Source organism: Rhea americana, unplaced genomic scaffold, assembly GCF_003343005.1.
Source record: "Rhea americana isolate MKP2758 unplaced genomic scaffold, rheAme1 scaffold_183, whole genome shotgun sequence".
Taxonomy (NCBI): Eukaryota; Metazoa; Chordata; class Aves; order Rheiformes; family Rheidae; genus Rhea; species Rhea americana.
Window position 1 is genome coordinate 1,480,533 of NW_028185961.1, and position 26,834 is coordinate 1,507,366.

The following is a 26,834-nucleotide window of genomic DNA, read 5'->3' on the forward strand; positions in this document are numbered from 1 at the left end:
TTTTTTGCTTTCTCCTGTTCTAACCAAACTGTTGACTTATTTTCTAGGTCATATGACAGACTTAATTAATACAGAAAAAGACCTGGTGATATCACTGAAAGATTATATCAAGGCAGAGGAGAGCAAGCTGGAGCAGATCAAAAAGTAAGCAGTTTGTTTCACAATGCTAATAGTTAATAATTTGAGTCTACCCTTAATGTAAAAAGTACTTACAAGGCTGACTAAATTTGAGGAATTTCGCCTCTAGGACAAAGATTAACTAGCAGATTTGGTCACTTTTTTTGCCCTAAATTGTTATCTCGAAGCCAGTGGTTTGTTTTGTGCAGCTTTCTTGTGGTGAAATCTCATCAGCCTGCTTCAGGATATCAGTATGATATCCTGACATGTAATTCTTTAAAAGACAGACTGTGCTTGGTGGCGACCAAAACCCAAGAAATCTCTAGATGTGTGTTACAAAGACTGCGATGATGTACCAGCTATAAAAGCTCTCAAAGATATTGGTGTGGCTGTATTGTTCAGGAGTGTTTAAGCTAGAACTCAGGTGGACTTACCAGTGAATAGAAATAAATCATTACAGGAACAGAGCCTCTTTTTACTTGCTATATTTTGGGTTATAAATAAAATAAAATAAAATAAAATTACTGCTTTTTAAAATAACTGAGTCCTGACCATTGCAGTTACTATGTTGCTCAACTCTGTAGGCCTGAGGACAAGAACCCAGTATCTCAGACTTTATGAAAACTAGAGATAAGATTTTTGTATCACTGAACTGGATGTAACAAAGTGTGCTTAAATCTGTCATAAGGGTGTCTAAAAAGTTTGATAGATGTATGAATTTTACTTTAACTTCTGTGGGTTACATTCTGACATCTAAACTTGCAAACTGTCTAAGAAGAAAGGTTCTTTTGTCAGACTATTTATTTTTATCGCTGTATGAAATACGTGAGTTGAAATTGCTCGCAGGTTTGGAAGGTTATGAGTCTCTTCTTTATAACTGTAAGTTAAAGTGGGAGTGTACAGACTGGACAGCCAAAACCATATAAATACAGTTTATTATAAAAGCATCACAGCTGTGTTTTTATTATACTAGAGGTTTCCGCTATCAGGACAAAAAAAGTTAAAATAACTGTCACAGAGATGGAAGAAATTGGAAAAAAAAATCCCAGGATCTTTTGAGGCTCTGTTCTTTAGCTGAAAGATATTGGTTGTTTCTGTTGACTTAAATAAGCTCAATGAAAGTCAAAATTTACTGAAATGGGGAAGATGGCTTATACCTTTGTGGGTGGCTTGTGGTGGATTTTTGTGAAACAGAAGCAACTTGAAAGAAATCTTGGTCTTGTGCTTGTGGCTTACAGCAGCAGTGACTTTTAGTTAATCATTAGGTTTGATAGTCATGCATTGGGAAATGTGTAGTGAATTTCTTGAAATTAGTCTCTTCAGTATTCAGCTTGTTAGAAGCTGGAATTAGTTCCAGAGGAGCATTATAGCCCTCTGCTTCAGAATATGTTGATTCCTGGAGGTAGTGCTGCCCATTCCTTTGTTCCTGACAAGAAGGTAGGCTGGGGCTGTCAGAGGGTAGGGAAACAGTTAAAAATGGTATGGGAGAATTGAATACAAACAGTGGTGCATTTAACAGTTGGAAAATTAAACATTTACTTGCTTTGGGTAAAGTAAGCAAACTTAATTTGAACGTACCAAATTTTGGAGCAAGCTGATTGCCAGCCCATGTACAGAGTCCCCTGCAGGCTACAGATTCTGTACTTGCTTTGTACTGATGTTGCTGTCTGGTATTTGCTGTGGAGTGTTGCTTTTTTAACATTATTTTATTCTGTGTTCACAGTACTGCTATATGTCCTTACGTTCTAGATCTGTATTGCCTTGGATAGGGAAGGGAAGCGTGGCCGTTCTGCAGACGCAGCGTAGTGCTGTTGCTCTTGGCGTGACTGATGTGCCTGCTGACTTGAGATTCAAGTGCGCTAGATGCTTCCATCAGAGCACTAGGCAGATGAACAGCAGCAGCTGTTGAAAGGGTTGCTTATTCAGAATGAATTGCAGTTGTGAATGGCTTATGTCGCTGAAAGAATTAGGGAGGTTTGCTGAGTCAGAACTGTAGCATCACAGAATTAATTGGAGCTTCGTACTTGGGAGCACAAGAGCTATGTTTTTTTTTCCTGCAAATTTATAATATGGAAAGCAGATCTGTGGTGGGAGGCAAGGGGCTTAGAACAGGTCTGAGTATCTCGAAGTAAAATAATTTGGGACATGTATTTTGAACTACTTTTTTGTAAACTTTATAAGAAGTGCATCTAAAAATACATGACGAAAATGTGGGTAAAACTTTGTATTTGATTAGTCCTGCGTGAAAACTCACAATGGATCTGTTGGCACACTTCATTTGGTATTTGTAGGAAGGAGTTCTTTCTGCAGTGTTCCGGCAAAGATCACAAGAATAGCACAAGTTTAAAACATAAGCTGCAGCTGAGGAAGAGGATTTTTTTCCAAAACAAAAGAGGCCTTTTTGTTTCTTTCAGAAGAGCTTTACACGTAACATACAAAGCCTGCACTTCTTTATTGGGATTTTTACTAACCGAGTGTTGAGTAGTTGTATAGTGCAATGGAAGACTTTTAAATGAGACTATAATTAGTACATCTTTTCACTATAGATGGGCAGAGAAATTAGATCAGCTGACAGACACTGCTACAAAAGACCCAGAGGGATTTTTGGGACATCCTGTAAATGCATTCAAGTTGATGAAACGGCTGAACACAGAGTGGGGTGAGCTGGAGAACCTGGTTCTGAAGGACATGTCAGATGGTAAGTCTGCCTGCAGTAGAAACAGTGATCGTATTGTAAGTGCAGTTATTTTGACTTGCGTCTTTCATGTGTCACAGGCTGAACTAGACAACTCTTAGCTCTATTTCAAAGATGCCTTCATTAAAGCACACAAACAAGCACCATAGAAGATCTGCTACTTTGCTGTCAAAGTACTGTAATCTGAGCACTAAAAAAATTCCGCAGAACTGTGATGCTTAGAGGGAGTCTTCTCTGTGGAGGCTTTAAATTTTGCAAGAGATCAAGGTTGCTTCRTCTGCTCTCCCACTCCATTTATCTAGTCTGTTAGAGAGTTTTACCTCTAAATTTGGTAACTTCATTTTTCAGCATGAAAAGGGATTGTTTTTCTGTGGAAAGATGCTGTGGGACCCCTACCTTAAAATAAAAACAGAAAAGGGGTGAAAAAATGCCTTCCAAGTGCAAGGTGTGTGGGGCTGTCTTTGAGTAGCCAAATGCTGTGGCTGCTGATCTGCCTGGTCTTGTTAAGATGTGATAGTGCGAAACCTGAATGTTGGCAGAGACCAAGTGTTTGTGAAACTGATATGAACGAGTGTTAACTGTACTTTGCTGCCTTCGTTCCTCAGCAAGAGTGGAAACTCTTTGCAAGGAAGGAGGACATAAAATAGCAGCTGACTATGAAAAAGACTTTTAGCAGCAGGAATTGGGTATAACTCTTTTTCTGTAAGAATCCATGTCAACAACTGATACCAGGTGTAAGTTTGTAGAAAGAAATGACAAAAAAGCAGTGTGTTCAGGGAAAAAAAAAAAGGAGAGATGGATAGTCTCTAAGAATTCATCACATTCAGCTTCACAGTTGTTGCTGTGGGAGATCAAATGTTCCGACTGAAAAGGCTCTTTACCTGCTTGCCAGAAATCTGGACCAATGCATCTTAAGCCCCTCTTCTGAATGGGGAGGTGGGGAGTGGACCATTTTGTTTTATGAAAATTGTCAAGAAAAGGGATAATAGTTGGGGGAAGCATAATGCTGTAAAAGAAAGGAGTAGAAGGAGATTGTTTATGGCAAGGTTTCCTGCTTAAAAATAAAATAGATAGTGTTAGGTCAGAATGGTTAAAAAGTCTACTAAATGTGGCAGAAATGACAAATTCAACTCAGGTCGCTTGCGCGCACTCTCTCTTTTTTTTAATGACTTTGCAGCTAAGGTCTATGTATTACCCTTTTTTTGCTTGGAACTACATTTGTTTGGTTTTGGTTATGCTGCTTAGTTTTCAAACTGCTGGATATTAAATGCACTTGATAGACTTGATAGACTTAGTGGTAGCATCCTTAGAATGGTAAAGTTACAAAGCTTGTTGTGCTTTTAGATCTTGGGACAAAAGAGTTTGTCAGGAAGAAACGCTGCTTCTGTGAAAATGCCTGACAGACACTCAGACACTTTTACCAAAGTAACTTCACTCCTTGACAAACTCTTTTGCTGGCTGCTCAGATTAAGATGCTTGTTTTGCCTTTCTCCAAGTGACCTCCTGATTTTGCAAAGCTCTCTTTACCTCATCAGTGCAAATAGCTCATAAGCTTCTTAATTGTGAAGAATTAGAAGGGGAAAATAGAAGCTATTCTCCCACTGAAGAGAGGTAATACGTTAATGCTACAGGAGGGGTCCTTCAAGTAAAAGGAGTAATAGGAATGCTTTCATGACATCATATCTCCTGAAAATTCCCTCTGTGAAACCAGATTTTCTACAGTGTGTCTAGCAAGCACTATTACAAAATTGAGGAGTATGAGCTTGAAGTTGATCTTGGTTTAATATTTTGTCCCAATGAGAAAAATATGGGGTGACAGAGTAGATTCTATACTTGGAGACACCTCTTTTCCACTTCCTTATGATTTCAGTCTGCCTACAAAGGAGGAGAACGTCCATGTTAAATAACATTGTGGACAGGTTTGCTCTAGTGTAGAAAGGATGCGGAAGTGCTCTGCAATGCTTTTATGCAGCAGTATGAGGAATCTTGTGGTTGGAAATATAGTAGGGATGCCACCTTTACTGTCATGTCTCTTTTCTCATCAGTCTGGCAAAGCATGAATATCAGTACTGAATATTTTTGAAATGCTAAAAGAAAGGTTCTTAAAATTGGAGAGAGAATAATCAAGCTTTTGTGGCTCAATCCTGTACCCTTACATGTTTATGGGATTTACAATTGACTTAAATGGCGTTGGGATTTCACAGTAGATGTTTACATGCAACTCTAATAAATGGGGAGTGATTCCTGGAGAGAATATTGTTTTAATTTGCAGAACCTACTTGTCTTTTTATTCCAAAAACTTCACCCTAGTGTGCCTGTCAAAAGCAAATAGAAGCAAACAAATTACTGTGTTTTCTTTTTTTTTTTTTTTTTTCCTTTGCTGTCTTTTTGGAAAACAATTGAAATACTAACATTTCAAAATGTATCTCTAGTTGGACTTTGAGTTTTGTGAAAATGAGAAACTCCATTGAGAAACCTCTTTAACGTCGGGCATTTCTCAAGTTTGAATGTAAATATGTTAATGTCCAAGTCTACAAAAAAGCAGTTAGGTTCTTAGCGCCTGTTTAGTTGCCTAAGGTGCTGTTGAAAGCTGTTGGAAAATAGATGGCAACATTTTGTTTTCATCTTCATACTGACCAGCCTTAATCTCTGCATTGTTTATTGTTAGTGGTGGCTTTCTCCATCCTAAAGTATTTGCAAGTTCCACATTACTGAACAGAAAACTTTTTGGGAGGAGGTTTGAGTGGAACAGTTACAAAAGTCATCAGCACTATGTCAGTAATGTTCTCCAGGTAGTGATGGTCTTTTTGTTGCATGTATATTTTTTATTTTATTTATTTATTTTTAGAGTAGGGAGTCATTTCTGACATAATGTTCTCAATAGAATTCTTAGGACAAAAAAGGCCAGATGTTTCCCTGTCTTCCCAGGCTTTATCTCGAACATGACTATTCAGCGCCAGTTTTTCCCAAATGATGAAGATCAGACTGGTGCTGCAAAAGCTCTCCTGAGGCTTCAGGACACATATAATTTGGATACAGACACCCTCTCAAGAGGCAATCTGCCAGGTAAGATTCATCTGCATTATTTTCTGAAGATATTTGTGAACTTACTGAAGGTCCTGATTACAAATCCTTTGACTACTTTTTCTCTTGTTTAACCGTGTAGTATGATGATAACAGTATGAATTCATTTGAGTTGGCTAATAATTTATGAAAAATTGTGTTATATGGGTAATTGAATGCAGGCTGACATAGGTGTAACTTTTAACTCTGCTACGGTTCAGGAGAGAGCCTGTTGCCTCCGGCCGAACTGGTGGAGAGGAATCCAGGGAGACCTGATCCAGTCTGGTCATGTTGTCAGGTCTAGCTTCGTGGTTGTTCTGTTGGAAAGTATATTCGCTTGGCTTTGCTGCCTGATGGGCTTTCTGCTGTCTTTCAAGTTACAGTGGTGAAAGTATTGTCCAGAATACAAGGTTCATTCTGAATTTAGACTTTACTTTGTTCAGTCATTTTCCTGCTTTCCTCACATACTCAGTTCCTGTTTGTGCCAGAACTTGAAAATTTCTATTTTCTATTCGAGAATTGCAAGTGAATTTTTTCTTTCCGTTTATATGCCTCCTCCTTGTCTTGCTTGAAATATCATGATTAGCCTAGACTGACTATGCATTCTTACCTGAATGCAAGACCTTAAATACGTGGCTTAACTTAATTCGATGGACAAACAAGTTCACTGCCTGAAAAAATGGTTAAATTAAAAAAAAAATTTAGTTAAGTCTACATCTTTCTTCTATTTATGGTAAGAGAATTTGGTGCTCGTAGGTCTTAAAAAAAAAAAAAGCAATAGAAATAAGATCTTGCTTGGCTGAGTGTTTTGCTTGTGTTAAACCAGCCACATACTGGCCAGTAGTTAGTTTTATAGCATGTTGTARTGCGTTTTAACAAAACTGGTTTTGTTATTCATTTCCCCTTTTCCTCTCAGTGATAAGATGGACATTTTGAGTTGGGATTTGTAAAATGTTAAGTGACTTAAGATTTTTAAGCTTAAGTTTCATAATGTATATAAACTGGAAGGAAAAAAAAAAAAAACAGGAGCATACGGTACACATACAAAACACTTGCGCTTATGTAGCTTTACCTGAGATATTGTTTTAAAGGATTATAGACAGGAGAAGACACGCTTCCTTTTTTGTTAGAAGACTCTTTCTCTGCCAGTTTTTCTCAAATTTCCTCTGTTCAAGAATACTGCTGTGCCAGCTGGCCAAAAATCTGCACTGTACAATCAGTGTTTTTTTGCAAACACCCGCTGTGGTCAGACGTCTAATAAAATTTAAAGTAAATGGCTTTATATGTTATGATGCATAACTTTGCTTCTCGGTTTGGTTCAAGACTTTGTCTCAGAGACTTACGGTTTCATTTTACTGCAGAAAAAAATGTTCTTTTTTGAGATAACAGCACAAAATTACACAATGAAGCGGTTTGGGTTAACTGTAGTTTATTGCTGCTTTTGAATTGCTGCACAGTCCAAACTGTGCATTAAAAAAGTCTTAATTGCAGAATCAATAGTTCTAGAGTGTAAAAGAAAATAGGTTGGTATTTTGTTTTTTAAGGCTACAGAGTGGAATACCCCGTGTAGTCACTTGTTATGTTATCTTTTTTTCCCAGGGAATTTCTATTGCTAGGCGGTCAAGTTTTGATCAGTCTTAACTAGTCATTTGCTTATTATACAACTATTGCTGTCACATTGCTTATTACTATTCCTTAACTCTCCTTTTAACTTCCTACATTAAAGATTATGTTGTTTATATTAATTCTGACTGCTATTTGATTATTGCTGTTTTAAGCACCCTTTTAAGTTGTCTTTTCATCGGTAGATGTTAACCTGCTTCTGCAACCATTACTCATTCCAGAAGATCTCTTTGTCTGTGCCCTTCCACCATCATTTTGCCGCATTATTTAATCTTTGCATTATCCTAGCGTTTACAGGTATCTTCAGATTCAAAAACCAGAAATAGGATACAGAGTAGATCACCAGATGTTTAATTAGTGAGCAGAAACAAAGCTGTTCTGTGTGATACGCCTTTTTGTGTACTTTCTCTTCAGCTATTTGATCTCTCAAAGCTTGTCTTCAACAGAAAATTACACCTTCTAAAACACAGCTGTGGGAGCTGATGTTAGAAATTCAGAATTTATTAAGTAGTTAGGAATGTAAGTTTAGCTGTAAATCTGGCAGAATCTTGGACAAGAAGAGAAATTGCTTCTTTGTCTGCATTTCCTTTTTTCATTATCTCCTAGATATTTTGGTTCCTTTTTACAAGATTAAATTTGGTTTTTCAGTGGGCCTTAATTTACAGTGACAAAAATAGGAATCTGTAATTTTCTTACTAGAGCTTTAGTCTCTCAGAGGTCCTTTAAAATGTTTCTAAAAACGATTTACTTCAAAATCTTCAGCAGCTGGGCTTTTACTGACTGCTGTTTTCTTTTTCTTCCCCCACTAAGTAATTCCTAGCAAGATGTCTTCAGTAACATTTTTAAAAGCAATAATATAAAATCTATGGAACTGATTTTTGCAACTTTGTATTGGGGTCACTGTTGCTCCTGCTCAAAGTATTTGGGATTTGGCAGAAGGAGGGTTTATTTATTTTTTTGTTTGTTTTATTTCCTTAATTGTAAAGACCTTGAAACTAGTGGCTGGCATTTTGGCAATGGAAAGCTGTGTCTAACCAGGTCTCTTGGTTCTGCAGTGGGATTTACAGGCTTTAAATATTTGAACAGAGTCTGCAATGAATAACCACCACAGAAGGCAGATGTTTAAAACTAGGACCTGAACAGACATAAACTGTGCGGTGATGCATAAGGAATAATTCAATGTCACTCTGCAGATCTGTCCAGAATTGTGTCAAATCTGCTTAATCTGCTTTTTTATTTTTTTTTTTTAATATAGGTGTAAAGCATAAATCCTTTTTAACAGCTGAAGATTGCTTTGAGCTGGGAAAGATTGCCTATACTGAGGCTGACTACTACCATACTGAGCTCTGGATGGAACAAGCTCTGAAACAGCTGGATGAGGGAGAAGTTTCTTCTGTGGATAAAGTTTACATTCTGGACTATCTGAGTTACGCGGTTTATCAGCAGGGGGATCTGAGCAAAGCAATGATGCTCACCAAACGCCTTCTTGAACTGGGTATGTGAAGAGAGATCCATAGCTCAGCAAGATTGAGCTCTGGGATCTGGCAAGCGTTAGCTTCTGAGTCGTACAGAGGAATGCAGTCTTACATTCTGACTTGTGTATGCGTTCTATAAATTGATTATTACTGACATTACAGTTAACATCTTGGTGTAGTTTTCAATGCAATAAGTCTTATACTGCCATAAATCGTATTTTGCTCTCGTTTTAAATGGGTAAACTRCCAGTGACAGAAAGTGTCATGGTTAATGATTTCTCCTTTCTGTTCAAGTATTTTTTGCCTCCTGTCCCTACCAGCATCTAACAACCAATTTTAGTCATTACTGTCTGAAATTGGTTTTCTTACTATGTCTTACTTTCCTTTGCTCTAGAGTAAGTTTAGATTACTTTCCCTTAAGTACAGGCAAGGAAACCATTAATGAAATTGAAGCTAAGTTGATAATACCTGATTCTCTACAAATTTTTATTTAGATGCAAAGTGATCGCACTCGAACTGAAAAATTTGGAAAAATAAGAAATACAACATGCAATACAATGAGCTAAAATTCTGTCCATGTTATGAAATATCAAAGGCATTTATCTTTCTGTAAATACTCCACTGTGTAGAAGATGACTTGGGAAGTTTAGAACCAAATCTGAATGTTTTACAGCAATGGCTACTGAGAACTCTTTATTAATGAACTGAAGCAAATTGTTTAAATGTAGTGACTGTTAGAAGTTTTGTCACCCGCAATCTCAATTCCCGTCAGAGCGTTTGTTTGGTGTAAAGCCAGTCGTGGTGTCCCAGCTCTCTCCCTGTCCACTCCCGTTTCCCTGTCCCTCCCTCTCTGCTTGTATTGACTGGAATGACTAAAACCTGTTTATTCTAAGTGCTCGGAGCCCTGTGAGTACTGAGGATGCTGGCCTCGCCATGAGCAGTTTCTTAAACATGGATGAGTTAAGCTTAACTCTGGAGCTCCTCATGTTGTATCTTCCTGCAGATGAATGAGGCTGTGTGCATGCTACAGACCAGCATCCCTTACAGACTAGCTCAGAGTCTTATCTATACTGCGAATGTTTTCCAGCCAGAGTAACAGAAGTTTGCTAATTTCTGTTTGAGAAGCAGCAATGTGTGTCTGATTTCTTTTTCTGTTTGTAAATAGCCTCTCTTGTGTAATTCTTTGCAAGTTGTTAACTTGCCAGTGTTTCTTGTCCGTTTCTTTGTCAATAGATCCTGAACATCAAAGAGCAAATGGGAACATGAAATACTTTGAGTATATCATGGCTAAAGAAAAAGAAGCAAATAAATCTAGTACAGAGTCAGAAGACCAGGCAGAGAAGGAAACTGAGGTTAAGAAAAAGGATTACCTGCCTGAGAGAAGGAAGTACGAAATGCTCTGCCGTGGGGAGGGTCTCAAAATGGTAAAGTGGACTAAAATAGTAGATTGTTTTGAAACATACAAATGTACAAAACCAACCATAACAAAAAACATTATCAGGAGTTTGTATGTGGCCTGAAAGCAAGGAAGTTGTTGTAGCACTTGGCTGAGTATATAGAGCTGAGGATTAGTGTGTGCTGGACTTCTTCCCTTTTTCATTCTGTCCAGTAAAGAAAAAATCATACTGCCATGGACACTGCTGATCCACTCAATAAGCCAGTGAATGTACTAAGTAATTGCAGTTAATTGAATGAGTGTGCTGTATGGTAGATATAGGTACGGAATTGAATGAGGGTTTTTTTTTTCTTCAGCAACAAAATTAGTTATTTTTGATAAGACTTAGCTGTGTAAGTACTTACCTGTGTAAAGTACTGCTTGTTGCACCACTACAGAATAACATCCATTTGCTTAAAGCACTGATTTCTCAAACTTAAAGTATCTCTTCAACCAATAACAGTAAGATAGAGAAAGTGAATTGTTCCTGTATGCTGTTCTCAAGACATTTCGTATTTCTTAGAGATATTAATGTTATATGGCTATCATCTGATTATTTCTCATTCTGTTGTGCTCTCAGACCCCACGGAGGCAAAAGAGACTCTTCTGCCGCTACTACGATGGAAACAGAAATCCTAGGTACATTCTGGGTCCTGTCAAGCAGGAAGATGAGTGGGACAAGCCTCGAATCGTTCGTTTCCTTGACATCATCTCCGATGAAGAGATCGAAACTGTGAAAGAACTAGCAAAACCAAGGGTAAATGCCTTACGCTTCTTTGCCTTTTGGAATCCTGGATCCTGTTTGTAGGAGGGGGTGCGTATGTATGTGTGTGGGGGTGATTCCGTGTCCTCTTGAATGCAGAGGCACATGTGGTTGTTCGCATGCTGTGTGCTTTCTCACCTCGTAACTCTTGGTGACGCACTGATTAAAGGGAACGGTGGGGAAATGGGAAATTCTGTGTAATTAAGAGACCCAGGCAGCAGCAGTCCGGGATTGTCAGACTTTTCTAGAAGATGCAATTTCAGTGTGCACTGTTTCAGATAAGGAGCAGAGTGCTCCACGGCAGAAAACATGCTTGTAGCTAAGTTGTCTCGTACTGCACCTGTCACCTGGTATCTTGGATTTTGGATGTTTTTAGTTTTGTTTTCTTAATTCTATATTTGCCAAAGTTGTGACATGGAGAAGAGTACTTTTTAGGGAAAGGCAGCCATTCCTCTGGTCTTGGGTGTCACCTTATTTTAGTGTACTGAATAAACAATAAAGAATGATAGTATTCTCCATTCAATATAAAATTGACTTTGTCTTCCAGGTTTTGCATATGTAATTTGGTTTGAAATTACCTGGGGGCGAGAAAGCTTTAACGAGGCAGTACTTAATTGGTGACACTCAGCTGCTTATTCACAATTTCAGCTTATCGAATCCCATTTGAGAAACCAGATCCCAAGGTTCTTGTTTCTGAATAAAAAATAATACAGTTCAACTGTCAGAATGTAACAGAAGTGTCCAAGATGAAGGAAAAAACCAAAAACCTTACTTGCCTGCTGTGTCCAGGTGGTTTGACTGTGCAACTCCAGATACGCATTTAAGATATAGTCAAGTTGATTTATTTTGTATGAGTTGCCAGTTACTTCTAAAATAAGGTTGAAACTTGTCTAAATAATTTCCCTGCCTTCTCCTTTGTTTATAGCCTAAATGCCTYTTGGTGCAGAGAAAGCTGAGCAGATACAGGTTGTATAGATATAGGGGTGTATGTGTTAAATATAGGGCAAACTGTGAGATAGATCTGTTATGAATTAAAACAGATGTGGGTCATGCATGGGCACATCAATCCTTGGTCATAGCCCTAAGTAGTAGGTAGAGAGAGTGAATTTTAAAGCCTGGTGAAGGCTGATGCATTTTATTTGTGAAGTAACATTCTGAACTGTAAAAAAGAAAGTACAACCAATTCTCATCTACCCATAAAACATCCCTTCCTGCTCTCCTGTCAGGCAGCCTTGCTGCGGGTCTGTGAGGAAGAGCCCCAGTTGTTTGATGATTAAGTCCCTTTGTGCTGCAGAAAAGCCTTGGCAGTATGTGTCTGGAATACGACTAAATCATTTCTTTATGGAACAGAAATAAACCTCATCACTGAAAACAGAAAAACTGCATGGATCTCTGAACATGTGGCAGATTTAAACATCTGAACTCGTTGAGATAATTGTTTTCCTACAAAATCTCTGATTTGTGGTAAAGCCTTGCAGATAGACAGTTCATTAATGCAGAAGCATCCTTACAGTGTTAGGGTTCCCCATGTTTCCTGCAGCCTAGGTCTTGCAGGGCTCAGTAACCGATGTAGCAGGAGGATTGTGAATTTTTGAGAGAGAGACGTTGTCCCCCTCCGTCCAGATACCAGGGATAACCCTCTCTGCCTCTCGGAAGGCACAACTGTCTGGTCTGTGCCCAGCCTTCTGCTGCTCTGGCATAAGCTGTCAGGATGAAAGCGGGTTACTCGGCTTTGGGAGTCTCTCTGGAGTAACACTTTGTGCTTCCTCTTGGGATGAGGGCAGAGGCTGCCTATTAGAAGTCTCCTGTACCTGGTTTTGTTAGTAGGGATGGAAAAGCTTTGATTTCCATATTTATTTTTTAACAGTAGAAAAATACTTATTATTATGAGACTTGGTACACCTTCTTGTACCTAGTGGAACCTTTTTCTAAAAACTGGACTCTGAAGCTGAAGCTTTCCAGTTTTGACTGATGGAGAGTGTCTGATAGCCCAAGAACAAAGTTATTTAGTGCAGAATATTAGCTGAAACGGGGTGGTGCCACACAGCTGTAGAACGACAGAGGGAAAGGCAAGGCCTTGAGGCAGGAGTTCTCTCTCTGTGCAAGTAAGGGCTGCAAGGTAAACGTGTCCACRGTCTGAACAAAGCCGTCAGTCTCCGTTAGCAGTCAGTCGTAGAGGAGTTCGCTTCAGTGCTCTGTGGATAAGGAGTCACTAAAGTAGGGATTTAATCATGTTCCCTTTACACAAGGTCAGTGGTTTGGCTTAACTGTAAAGTTTATCTTGCCTGTGCAGGACAGCGTGTTAACAGAGGACCGACTGTATGTGTGTCACATTGCACAGCTGCCAGCGGCCGTATGAAGGAAATGAACATTTCTAGTTTGTTTGTTCAGACAGCTGTTCCTCTTGCTCCAGAAATGGAAACATTATTTCCTGGAAAACTTGGTTTTTCTCTAAGATGCTGTTAAAACTTCCCTTTTAGTAAAATTGGAGACTTCCCCTTCCTACCCAGCGCTGCTTCCGATTTTTTTTCCCCTTCCCTAAAAGAGGCACCACCACGGAAGGTGCCTGGGTGGCTTGCGTGGCAGCTTGTGTGGCGTTTCCGTAGGCTTCTGAATGGTCGGATTGCTGTGATGCAGTATGTGCTTTGTAATGCAACTATTCTGATGGTTCGCTTCACAGCTGAGGCGAGCCACCATTTCAAACCCCATAACAGGAGCCTTGGAGACGGCACATTACAGAATTAGCAAAAGGTAAGAGAGCTCTATGCCAGACGTTTTGGGCCTGTAATGAGTGCGTAGATTCTGCTCATTATGGGGAAAGAGGTGGTCTAAAAAGACAACTTTGGCTTTGTAGTCCACCACTTTACTACATGCAGATATTGTAACAGGCTGTTACTGCTGAGTTTCTCAGTCTTTTCCTTCAGCTGGAAGTTCTGAAGTTGTGTTTGAACATGAAAAATTAAAAAAAAAAAGTTACCTTCTCGGTGCGTGTTCTCAATGAATAACCTGTACAAGAAGCAGGTCTCTTAAACACGTTCAGCGTACAAAACATATGAAGGTACAAAACCTGCAGTGATGCAGCGGAACACGCCTTCTTAAAATTCCCTTTCCCTTGCTATTATCATCAATTAAAACTTGTCCTCCTTTTCCTTGCAAAATCGAGCAGATCACTTAAAAAGTGCCTATACGTCTGTATGAGCTGCCTCAAGTTGTTATCTTGTGTGACAGCTGGACTGGCAGGCAAAACACAGCTTCATTAGCCGCAGAGGTTCGTGGTCCAAGATAATCCCTTGCTCCTTGCCTGGGCCTTTGCCTCCTGCTGACACAAATTTGGCAGAAAGCAAAAAWTTTTTTTTTTACTGGACTCCTGGTTCTTTCCAGTTTGCCTGTGAAGTACTGCAAATCTTGAATTTAGCAACGGTTTTCCAAAATTTGCTAGTCAGAGATAGTCTGACTAGCTTGAAAGGAAGCCTTCCCCTCTCCCCCCCCCCAAGTTTTAGTAGTGATGATTAGAGCTGGTTGAGCCAAAATTCTAAAAAAGTTAAACTTCTGCATGAAAAGGAATTGTCTGTGAAACTCAGCATCATAAACTATTTGCAGAAAGTCTCTAGTTTAAAAAAAACCCAAAAAACAAATACAGGAAAAAAGTGAAAGGACAATCTAACCAAATTTTTCCAACCAATTTGTTTTGATTCGGAAATGGCAGCTACAGCTTCTGTTGCCCTCCTAACATTGCTAATTTAAGAGCATTGCATACCATCCGGACCAATCGGAACCCTTTCCAACACCTGTGGCTTGGCAAAAGCGCAGCCTACTAGGTGGGTAAGCCCTTGTCCTTTCTCTTTTTGTAGCTGAGCCGGGCTACTGTGCATGACCCTGAGACTGGGAAACTGACCACAGCACATTACAGAGTCTCTAAGAGGTAAGGGGACGTCTCCCTCCGGGGAAGCCTGGTCTGTGACTGCACTGCTTCATCGCTAAACCTGGGGCAAATCAGGAGTTTGCACTACTGGCGTGTTCCTTCTCTTCCGAAGAAAGAGACTGGCCTAAAGCCAGATGAACTGCCCTGATAAAGCAAGCGGTCTGCCGAAACGTAAACCGATTTTAAACGTCAGCGGGAGCTTAAACTGGCGTTTCCACCTTTGCTCGTCATGGCCTGTATAATGTAACTAATGTACTAAAAATGTTGTCGAAGTGAAGGGTTCTGCTTACACTAACAATCGGAGAAGGCTGCGTGTCGCTCACCTACGCCGCTAAGCCTCAATATTGATATGTACTGTACCGAGAACGAGGCACCCATGGGCTGCTATGACTCATAGGTACAGTGCAAGTTAATGTAGCTGGTAACTGTAATAATACCAAACGATTGAAAGTGGTTGCTGCTTTTAATAGAAAAGACAGCGTTCGTTCATATTCTTTGAACAAAAAAGAAATCAGAAAGACTTAATAGCTTAAGCAGAAATGCGTTTTATTTATTTAATACTGTTAAAAGGGTACAGTACTTCCAAATACAAGTAGTGGCAAGTTAAAAACTTATTTTTATTTGCACCCCCACACCTCCACATTGCATTTTTTGCAACACATACTTCCACTCGCCAAAGTGCATGCAAATATTTATAGAGTCTTTTCAAAATGGTGGGAAGTGAGCTCCTCCCTATTTGTTCCTTAAAACTACCTTCACGGGGCCTGTCCAGAACGACTTCAGGGACGTACGGCTTCTTGTTGGACGTGCATTAGGTTTAGTTAGTTTTAAAAATTTTCTTTGCAAGTCTGTGTGTGTTCTGCCGTGGTCCTGTGTGACGGTGCCTTTCACGGAAACGTCTGCTGTGGCGCAGCCGGTTTGGGCGTTCATGGAAGGCGCCTGTTAACCCACCTGGACGCACTGTCACAGTTGCTGATAACTTGATGCGCTGTCAGAGAGCGGCAGGTTGCGAAGGTGACTGGATCACGGAGACGTGTAGCTGGCCCCTGTGCAAACAGACGAATGACCCTTACTGAGAGGGCTTTTTATTTAGGGGTTTGCTTTCCCTTTAGTGGGAATTCCTATGCCTTGGAAATCTTGTACCAACTAGGCTGTGTGATGCAATGATACAGATGGAATCATCCTTAAGACCAATAAATTTCAGCTATTTGGCAATGTTATGTACTAGTTTCAGCTTATATAAGGAAATAGTAATTTTGCTTTTAATAATCACATATGAAAACCCTGTTAAGATGGGGGTTCTAGGTGTTTCAGCAAATACCAAGCATATCTTACATGTTAAAGATTGTATTTCGTGTTTTTGAAGGGAGCTGGATTATTTGCCGCTCCGCATACATTGCAGATGCCAGTCAGATAACGTATTAGACAGCCTCATCGTTGACAGCTGTTTTCCTCATGAGCCTGTGTCTAACTGCGTCCGCGCAGCTAGATCTGTTTGCCATTACCACTGGCTTCCCGACAAAAAAGACTCTTTCTCTGAGGGATGTAATTGCACTTCAGAACCAGCTGTGGGCTCTACCGGGCCGGGGACCTGGGCGATCAAGTACAAGAGCAGTTGCGGTACGTGAAGTGCTGCACGCCTGGAGTAAAGCCGAGTGACTAGCACCTGGGAATGAGAGCCTTAAAACTCTTTAAACTTGCAGGGTTCGGTGCTCAAAAAGGTGTCAGTCTGGGACTCCTTCCAGCACACAAGTAACTCATAGAAGGAAATCGGATTGTATTGGGCTGAGTGTTTAAATTCCTTATCTCGTTGGAAACTAGAATTGGGACCGCAAAAGAGAAGCACCTGTAAATGGGTGTAAGGAATTGCTAAGAAGTTAGTGAGGAAACCTTGAAGAAAGGGATCGCCATGGGGGTGGGAGGAGGGAAATGGTCCTTTCTGAGGCCTCCCCTCTCCTTCGCGTACCTCCATGCTAATCGCTAATCGTTTTGGAGGTACGTCCTTTGGGAGGCTGACAGCTAAAAACTCTGATGGGAAATAAACCCCACCCACAGGAAAAACCCCAGAGGCCAGACTGCTTTAGAAAAATCATGTTATTCATGCTAGATCACTGGAAGTTCTCTTGCAGAGTCACTGCTAGCGATGTCCTGCTGGGGCTGTCTGAGCTGGTTTGGATTCCAGATGAATCATTGCTCCTGAAAACCAAGAAATGCTTGCTTTATTTTTTTAACAGATTACTGCTTCCCCCTTCAAACATTCTTTCCTAGCAAATGCACATCTAAATTACAGCATTCCTCTCTTTGAGAGGACTACTGTTCACTGCGCAGTACGTGGCAGGCTGTGTAAAGGGGGACACCTTGCCAGCAGTATGAGGAGCACCAACCAAGCCGTGCCGCGTGCAGTACCGGAATAAACTCGGCCAGTCTGACCCTGCGCTGCTTTTAAAGCAGCTGCTTTTTTCCTCCCCTCTCTCCTCCAAGAAGCCAGCTGAAGGTCATAGCGTAGGATGTTAAAGTTTCCAGCGCAGGAATACCAGCCTGTGCTGGTATCACTGTTTACTGTTGCCTCTACTAATACTTTTACATACTAAATACATTTGAGAAAGTTTTAAACATGCAGGGCTTTGTTTCGTGTGACCAATAACCATGGTTACAAAGCCGTGCTGAAACAGTCTGGCGAGGTGCAGCTGTAGCTGTGACTAAGGACGTGCCCTGTCTGTTACTAGAGCAGCCTGGTGCAGCTAGACAAGCTTCTGGGCACGTGAGCCCGTGTGTGTCGTGTAGCTGAACAGTTGTCTGTTTCCCCAAATACACTGGCTAGTCTAGAATTATTCCTAAATACAGATCTTTATGAAATCTCATGCTGTCAATATCTAGAGGGATATCTGATATGGAATTTTAAGAGAGGAGTAAATGTTTTTTTCAAAAAAAAAAAAAAAAAGCTAGCTGCTTGTATTGACCATCAGGTTAAAAGCTTGCCGCCAGGTACCGGTGTGAGGAGGAAATAAAGAAACCCCGCAGTGTATATTCAGCACTTACTTCAATTCTTCCAGTTTCTGTAAAATGTTAGCTTAGTTCATGGATGTCTTTTGGTGCTTCCGTAGTCTTTGGGAATTTGGGCTGTTGATGTGGCAGGTTTAAAGAAATGTCAAATCCTCTCTCTAGTAAGCAGCGTCTTTGTGGCTGCACCTTAAATTGAAATGCTTATGGCTTCCCCATGAAATAAGTTTGTCCCTTTTTGTTAAGAGTAAGTTTTCTGGTCATGGTGTAGTCATGGGTGTCAACTAGTCAAAAATACAACAGAATGCTTTTCATCCGAGTGAGCAACTTGACGAACTTACGTCGAAGAGTAGAGCCCGAGTGCGTTCAGTGTGAGTTGCTCTGCACGCTGGACTACGAAAAAAGCTGGCGCACAATTTGACAGTCCATTAATCCTGTAGCACATGTGCCCCTGGCCAGGGAGAAAGTGGCTTTTGACAGAAAGGAGAGAAGACTTCCCCGGGTGAAGGCAAACCTCCTGTACGCAGTCTTGACCTGGACGCGTAATAGAGACTGACTCTGCATCCGTGGAGCACCAAGGCCAGGACTAGCGATGGGCAAGGACAGCGCAGAAGGGTGGTTGTGATCTGCGACCACAGCCTGCCGGAGTGGAAGGCCCTTTGTGCGCACCTCAGCGCTGTAGGTACTGAGCCCCCCCCCCCCCGATGCTGGAAAAGCAGCGTGGGGATCTGCAGGCCCTCCCGAGCGCTGTGCTCTCGCAGAAGCAGCGGTCGTGACGTTTGCAGGGTTAAGTCACACTCTGACTCCTCAGCTGACACTGGTTAGAACTACAGGCCGCCTCTGAGTTGTGCTCAGGGCCAAGCCTGGCACTTGAACAATAATTTCAGTTTTCCATTTCCTCCCCCTTCCACAGACTTTCTTTGTATCCTTGGATAATTAACCAAATTTCTAAAAGCCATACCGTATTTTTACTTCACGAAACGATGCAGAGCTCTCCCGTGTGAGGGCTGAAAGCCTTCGCTGCCATTCTAAGTAACAAACGTAGTGAGAACGCTGGGCTTTTTTGTTGCTTGCTTGTTTGCTTCAAGCCTTTCCAGCGGGCTGGGCAGCAGCGGGTACCGCGTGCGTGCCGAAGGCTCGCTGGGCTCTTCTCGGGTATCAAGGGCGAGGCTGGGGCCCGCTTGTGAGCGCTGCCTGCTGAATGTGGCTGCGAGCGCGTGCGCTGCAAAGCTGCCTTTCATTTGGGAAGTGCTTCGTAGAACTGCCTGTCTTGCTCTCTCCTCCCATCTCAAGTCTGGGACTGTAACATTTTCTTGTACTAACAGTGTGTAGAAGTAGATGGATCTTGGTGCGTGTTTGCACAAGTCTGTCTGGAGAGATTTTTATTTCTTTTATGTATATACTTTTCACTTAAAAAAAAAATCCATGCTCGTAGAGATTCTGTAACCTGTGTCAGTGCCTTGTGTCAAGTGTCATGCTACTGTGCCTCCCATGCAAAGCATGTTTTTTTTTCTTTTTAATAAGAATTATGTAAAAAACAAACGAAAATGGAATTGAATTTAGTAGAGATGTGACGCTTCATTTGAGTGGCAATCCTGTGATATACTGGCCCGCTAGGCTCTGAGCCCAGATGTGCTTCTGGACCAGTCTTGTAAAAGCACCGGGATCTGCTGGTGATGCCAGAGACCAAGACAGATGCTAGAGAAAAGGCAGAATGCACAGTCTGCAGCGCCCTGCAGAAAGGGGCCGCGCTCGTTACTGGGCATAGTGAGAGGACTGCCAAGGGGCACAGGGAGAAGGAGCAGGTAGGCAGTGACGTGCACCGAGGAAGGGAAGAGGGCCAGATTAAAAAAAATGCATTGGGCTAGAACTAGAAGAGTAAAGCAGTTAGGGAAAAAAAAGAAAAAAAAAGAAAAAGGAAAAAAAAAAAAAAAACTTCCTGTGAGCACAAGAATGGGTTTTTGTTTTTGTTTTTCTTAAAAACAACAGCCATGCGGCTAGATGGGATTGCTGTTTCTTTAAAATGAACAGGCTCTTTTTCTTAGGAAGAGATGAAAGACAGGGGATTTCCAGGCACGKAACTGGATGTGGTCATGGCTGGTCAGGCCCGGGGGCTGCACAAAGCTGCAGTCACACGCCGCTTGTGCTCTTCCCTGCCAAGCAGCAGCAGCACGCGGGTGGGAGCCATTGCTGTGTCTCTCCCAGCCCGCTTTCAAGGGCGAGCAGCTCTTTAGCGTATAGACGGCCGAACTGGGCCAAGAGACAGTCTGGGTGAAGGTAGCAGCTCTTGTGTAGGATGGCTTAGTATTTGTTTTATTCCTTTCTCTGCTGACTCATTTGCAAAGTGTTTTAAATGCAGCATTTCCAGCTAAGGGTTCCTAATTTATAACTAGGAGGCTGACATTTTGAAGATGGTGTTAGGACTCCAAGCCTGGTGCGTATAAGGATGAAAAAATCCATACATAAAAGTGTTCTAATCACTGTGTACCCAAAACACATCCTAATACCAGATTCTTAGCCTAGGCTGTTGTTGTAGTACAGCTTGTTCAACAGGGTATATACAATGAAGAGTTTTTAGGCCTTATTTAATTGTTTCCTTAATGGTTTTTAGTACTGCCAGACAGGTAAGCAACACGACATGGCAGATCACAGTGCGCTCGCTCTTGTGTGCGCTGGTGCCGTGGGTGCGCTGACTTACTTACAATTGCACAGACTCTGCACGCTAGCGTAAGTCAGCTGGTCCTCTAGGTGCTGCAGCCAAGCGTACCGAGCGCGTGGGCTAGCTCAGCTGTTTGGGGTGGGTAAGAGCAAAGTGGTGGTACGCCTGCTTTGGAAAATAGCTTGAACCAAATTTCACCGGTTGGAAGGGTGTTTGCTCAACTTACTTAAGTATGTTTTTTTCCTCACTCATTTGATAGTTCCCAGTATGGAAAGTAATTTTGAAGTTTTCTTAAACTAGTGCTGTAAGTAAGTAAGTGGGCTCTGTAGAAAACACAGCTTATTAAATGCAGGTCTCTGTAATGCCCCTGGACATATTTCTGAACTACATTTTTTTTTCCTAAAACATGAGAAAAATCTCAAATGAGAAGCAGCTGTGAACAGTGCACTTGTACTGGTAGCTTATTGTCTTATTACTACATACTGGTATTAATTTTTTTCTTCTTAACTTAGTGCTTGGTTGTCTGGATATGAAAGTCCCGTGGTGTCTCGCATTAACACAAGGATACAGGACCTAACAGGACTTGATGTCTCCACTGCCGAGGAACTACAGGTAAACTGTTAAAACAAGTATGACTGTCCGTAGCCCGTTCRTTCTGCACGGCTTTGTGTGCAGCGTGGTACCCACCCAGGCAGCGTTCGTGAGGTGCCCACAAAAACGGATGTGATCTGGGACCAGCTAGGAATTTGGTAACTGGCTTGATCCAAGCCTTGTAGGAAGGCTGGGTGTGTTTTTACAGGGAGGTAGAGACAAAGTTCTCTCTCTTTGCAAGAATAGTACTTGCTTTATTACTGAAGCGTGAAATGGCTTCCTCTTGGTGGAAGGACGCTTGCTAAAGTGAATGCAAATCAGTGTAATTTTTATTATACTAATAAAATCCAGTTTTGTTACTTCAGGGTCAAACTTTGCTTTTATGATAACAGTGCAGAGTTCAGCTGGACTCATATTTGAGGAAACGGGGGAAAGAATGGTTGTTCTGATTTCCTGTGGCCTTGGTGGTCCTAGAAGGCCAACAGCGCGTCCAGAATCTCTGCAATATGGAAGGATTGACTGTATATGTAACTCGACTTTATTTTAAAAGTACTTCTATTTGTATACTTGTGGTTGTTAAGTGTTAACAGCTAGAATGCTGCTTGGATGATCTAGAGCAATTTAATGTATAGAAAGCAGGACTGTGCTTCCATGAAAGCTGTTGCTGCATGAAGATTCCTCATGATAAGGTGCCCAAGCATCTGGCTGAAAATTGAGGTTACGAATGCACAGAGAAGAAGAAAAAATCTTTCAGCAAAAAGGACAGGGGGTCCTGATAGACATCACGATCAAAAAGTGACTTAAAATTGAATGGAGAATGTAAAAATGCCATGACCCATTCTGAAGAGAAATAGTCTTTAAAGTTTTTATAGAAAAACTCTGGGACCCTGGGGGAAGGGAGGTGGGACCGTGCTGGTATAAAACCAAGTGAGCCTCTCTGCAAGCAGGAGTGCTCAAAAGGTTCCCGTGTTAGAGGCAGGCTGGTGCAGAGAGGGGCGCGCGCCGTCCTGAGAAGACAACCGGTGGCGTCCGTGAGCGCTCTGTGTCCGTTGCGGCAGCTGTAGGACAGAGCAGGGCTGGGAGCAGGGTCGGAGCAGGTCACAGTAACAGCGGTGGCTGCTCCGCGCGCTGGAGTACCTTACCGGGGAAGCTACAGCTGGCAGGACTGCGCTTGGATGTGCCGCTGCTCCTGTAGCCAAGGAGCTTGGGTCTCCTTGGAGCCTGTGGCTGTCCAGGTTTTCAGGAGTCCTGAAAGGTGCCAGTCGGCTTCTACGAGCTGGAAGCCATTAGGAGGACAAGTAGCGTTTTCAGCAGGTGCTCAAGAACCGGAGCGGAGCTTTCGCATTCAGCAGGGGGAGGGTCCCCGAGGGGCGGGGGAGCTCCCAGGAAAGCTGACCTGCCGGAGGGGAAGTTTAAGCTGCGGCTTGGCTGGGAGATGGATCGTGGTGGAGAGGGACCGAGTCCCCAAAGCTCAGAGTCACGTTCTGGCTCTGAACGGATGAGGAATCTCAATGAATAAAGAGCTATTTRTGAATAAATCCAGCAGGACGCTGCTGCGTACAGTACAGGGTGGTTGACAGGGACTTGTAATTTCCTACAAACTTCAGCTATCCAAAAATTAGAGAYTGTGTGTGTAAAATTCACACCCCTTCTTGTCTAGACAAATACTGCTTGACTAGATGTTTGTGCTTCTCCTTTCACTGTAGGTAGCCAACTACGGCGTAGGAGGCCAGTATGAGCCTCATTTTGATTTTGGAAGGGTAAGTCCTGTTTTCTGTCTCGATCTCTTTCTTCTTCACAAGCAATGTGTTTCTCTTTTTCAGGTGGCAAATTATGGAGTGGGAGGACAGTATGAACCCCACTTTGACTTTGCACGGGCAAGTAAAGAAATGGAGGAGAGATAGTAATCTGGTGAAGCCTAGGCCTCTTGGCTGTGGCACCATTTTTAATCTTTAATGTGTATTACCCGTCATAGTCCTTCAACTTTTCTAATCTGTGTTAGTGGAGAAAGCCCTCTAAACCACCAGCTGAACTGATRAACAATACAGGCATTATGGAGCAAAAATGGTTTTCTTCAGAAACGTAATTTTAAAAACAGCTATTTCTATGGAGATGACCGATTCTTCTCAACAGAGCAAAGGCCATTAGCTTCATTCTAAAACTAAAGAAACTAATATTAGAAATATTTTTGCTGGCCCAGATGCTGGCTACATAAAGCCCATTTTGTTAAAGTCCCCGAAGGAAGTGCAGTCAGACTGTGTCCTGTGTTCCTCTCACACATGGAAGAGGACGGTGGCCCCCCGTGCACCATAGCTACCACAGCTGCACCTGCAGTGCGGAGCGCTGCTGGAGGCGGCAAGCCTGACGGTACGGCTGAGAGCTTAATGCCCTCTCCTGCGCGAAGGACTTCAYGGCAGCGTAGGACACCTGCTTTGCAGCTTGCCGTGCAGGCGTGCGAGGTGGAGGGAGCTTCATCCCCCAGAGCTGAGACAGAGGCATCTTCCATGCTGTTGAAGAGCTGTGAAAATACAAATGCTCTGTATTGCACTCCACATGCTGATTGCTAACGAACTACTGAAACTGCCAAAAGCCTACTAAGTTCTCTTCATCTCCCCATCCTTGCTTTATTTGAGTTAAATTCCTAACCTATTTCTGTTCCAGCTGAAACCTCAGATTGCTGGAAATAATGCCACTGAATTCAGTTGGTTATTTATTGGGCATACCTATGCGTGATTTAACACCTTCAGATTAACTTTATGCTGTGAATCAAATTCACCAACTATTAATCAGAATCTCTGCTCTTTAAGCACATGCTCAAATGCACCGGAAATGATTAACAGATTTTGGTTTGAAATGCATGGGTTAATTTCCAGAGTAAGGACTGCTGAATTTGAGCACAGATAGCGGCCACAGTGGGTAGGCTGTAGACCTAAAAATAGGATGTGACAGAAATTAGTCTCATAACCTATCAAAATGGATTTCTGTTCTTAAAATCACTTTATTTTAAAAAAATGACTATTTACCAAAACGGATCCTTGGGTAGCTTGTTGGCCCATTGCGAGCTTCAGCTCTGTGGAGCACTCCGCCTCCTCACTCTTTCCCAGCAGGAATGAAAGGCAACATAAGCATTTTCAGGTAACAGAGACGCACACGCTGGCGGGCGGAGAGGAAGAGGCCTCCACTTTGACCACAGCGCTGGGCTTGTGGTGCGCGCAGTGCCAGAAAGCGCGTTCCCCTGCGTTTAGGCAGGGATTACTTATTCATGTTGGAAGCGTCAGGAGTTACTGCCACAGGTGCTCGGCAGCTGAGAGGGCACTGTTTAATGAATCGCTCGTTAGACTTTTAATGGCGCTCAAAGACGCGCGTGTGCCGGGGAGGAGCGCAGAACGCAGAGAGCCAAACAGCTCAAAGCCAGTAGCTTAAGCAGCAGCATCCCTGGCGCAGTAGCCGTCGCGTTCAGCCCCTCYGGGAGCAGGAAGGGGGAGAGGGCTGCACAGGCAGAAACCCCGCGGCGAGCAGGGCCGCCGCACGGCCGTCGGGGGGTGCTTGGAGCCCCTCCTGCGAGAGCTCGGCCCCTAGCACGAGGCCCAGTGAACCTGGCGCTCCAGAGCTGTCTCACTCCAGGTCACCTCTGGCAAGGGCAAGAGGAGAGATGTGAGCACCATTAATTAATTAAGTCTGTGGCTGCGAAGAGGATTTATGTACTAATTTTCAGACAACAAAGTTATTCTAACGATTAGCAACATGGGCTTATGCCTTCCCTGTCCTGTAGAATTTTAAAATGCCTGCTTTATTTAAATTAATAGGTACTCATATTGCATTCTCCCCTCCTGCCAAATAGAGGGAATGAACTCATTTTTCTGCATGAGTTTGTCTGCTGCCGGTACTGCAGCTGTGTGTTACTGACTCCCCTACATAATCAAAATTAAATACTTATTAAATCTGTTTGCTTTATTCACAGAAAGATGAGCCAGATGCTTTTAAGGAACTGGGAACAGGCAACAGAATTGCTACTTGGTTGTTTTATGTAAGTGATATATTTCTGTCCTGTGCTATTGCCAAAAATATCCATCTATCTCTGCATATTCTATACAGTTGAACGATTTCATTCAATTTTTTTATTGAAATGACTTGCAAATGAAGGCAGCCAGTAACTTAGTGGTAAATATGGGTATCTTCTTACCTATAAATAATTGTTCTTACATGTGTTCCTAAGGAGGATTTAAACTATTTATTTGACTGTTCACTTTTATATCTGCGTAGGTATTTATAGTATGCTCACTGCCAAAACGTTTGACACGTAACATTCTGAGATAAGGCTGGCTATTCCACTTTGTGCAAAGTGAGTGGTTTTTAGTCTTCCCTTATTAGGCTATTAGTCACACAGCCATTGCTTCCTAATGGGGAGGTAAAAATTAAGTTTTTCAATACCTTGATTTTATTTTACTAAAATGTGGCACTTTGGGAATGCATTGGCTTGCAACTTTACTGTTTTCCACCTTTTCAGATGAGCGATGTGTCAGCAGGGGGAGCTACTGTCTTTCCTGAAGTAGGAGCTAGTGTTTGGCCTAAAAAGGTAAATGGGGTTTTTAATGTTAACCATTCCTCTCTCCAGCTTCTTAAAACCGTAGCAGATTGTGTATTTGAATGTTGAAAAGGAAACTATGAAATAAGCTTCCCGAAAAAAAATCAGAGTGCTGTTCATGGCAGCACCAGTAAGTGAAGGCGCTGGAGCAGAACTAGTGATTCCAGCGGTGCTGTTCAGCTGTGTTAAACTTCTTACACAAGTAAGTCGAGACCTCTGGTCTACTGTATGTTAAGTCCAAAACGTAACTATGACTTGACTGCTGCTGATGTTTAAATTTTACAAACATTAAGGAAAACAGTACCTCAGAACACATTTTAAAAATATTCAAATCTGCAAGTAGGCTTCCTGCTGCTGTGGTGGGTTTACAGATTTGTCTTGGAGCTTCCATAGGGAATTGGGTCTGAAATTTTGTGCTCCTGCTACATAGCTTTTCCCTCAGGACAGTCAGGAATAAGGTCTCTCTTTTCTTTGCTAGCCTGCTGTTTGTTTTTAGGAAACCCTCCTGCTTTTCTAGAAGTAGTCAGAGTTGAATGAAATTGGCTTAGAATAAAGAAAAATAAATAAAAAACAAGGGTATATGAGTCAGAGGAGACTCATTCCTCCGGAAAGAAAATTTTAGAAAATGGAAGAGAATCTTCAATTTTAAAGGAATATGTGAAATACAAACACACCGACCTTAATGATTAAGTGGTGCTGGGGTGTGAGCACATCACAGACCAAGATGCTGAGAGCCTCCACTGCGCTTTCCAGGGCACGGCCGTATTCTGGTACAACCTCTTTCCAAGTGGGGAAGGCGACTACAGCACACGGCATGCAGCCTGCCCAGTACTAGTTGGAAACAAATGGGGTAAGTACCCCTGAAAGGGTTCTGAGTGCCTGTGGGGGGGAGGGCAAGGATTTGTT

General features: G+C 42.1%; 1 protein-coding gene and 1 long non-coding RNA gene across 4 annotated transcripts in view; one reads left to right on the forward strand and one right to left on the reverse strand.

Annotated features, from left to right (window-relative positions):
* The window catches only part of P4HA1 (prolyl 4-hydroxylase subunit alpha 1), a 41,928-nt gene that overhangs the window by 9,539 nt on the left and 5,555 nt on the right, over window positions 1–26,834 (forward strand). Inside the window, exons 3-14 of one of the 3 annotated variants that reach the window (XM_085302037.1) lie at window positions 48–144; window positions 2,664–2,815; window positions 5,741–5,878; window positions 8,754–8,993; window positions 10,207–10,397; window positions 10,989–11,165; window positions 13,852–13,922; window positions 21,265–21,364; window positions 23,050–23,103; window positions 25,305–25,370; window positions 25,851–25,919; window positions 26,682–26,778. In XM_085302037.1, the coding sequence (XP_085158163.1) occupies window positions 48–144; window positions 2,664–2,815; window positions 5,741–5,878; window positions 8,754–8,993; window positions 10,207–10,397; window positions 10,989–11,165; window positions 13,852–13,922; window positions 21,265–21,364; window positions 23,050–23,103; window positions 25,305–25,370; window positions 25,851–25,919; window positions 26,682–26,778 (1,452 nt within the window). Of the gene's footprint in view, window positions 1–47; window positions 145–2,663; window positions 2,816–5,740; window positions 5,879–8,753; window positions 8,994–10,206; window positions 10,398–10,988; window positions 11,166–13,851; window positions 13,923–15,022; window positions 15,094–21,264; window positions 21,365–23,049; window positions 23,104–23,166; window positions 23,225–25,304; window positions 25,371–25,850; window positions 25,920–26,681; window positions 26,779–26,834 lie in introns of all 3 variants that reach the window. The other 2 variants (XM_085302036.1, XM_085302038.1) reach the window with 2 other exon arrangements.
* Window positions 22,182–25,866, reverse strand: LOC146597476 (uncharacterized). The gene is made up of 2 exons (XR_014895493.1): window positions 24,367–25,866; window positions 22,182–24,272 (listed from the first exon to the last, which is right to left on the reverse strand). It is a non-coding gene; the product is annotated as an uncharacterized LOC146597476 (long non-coding RNA).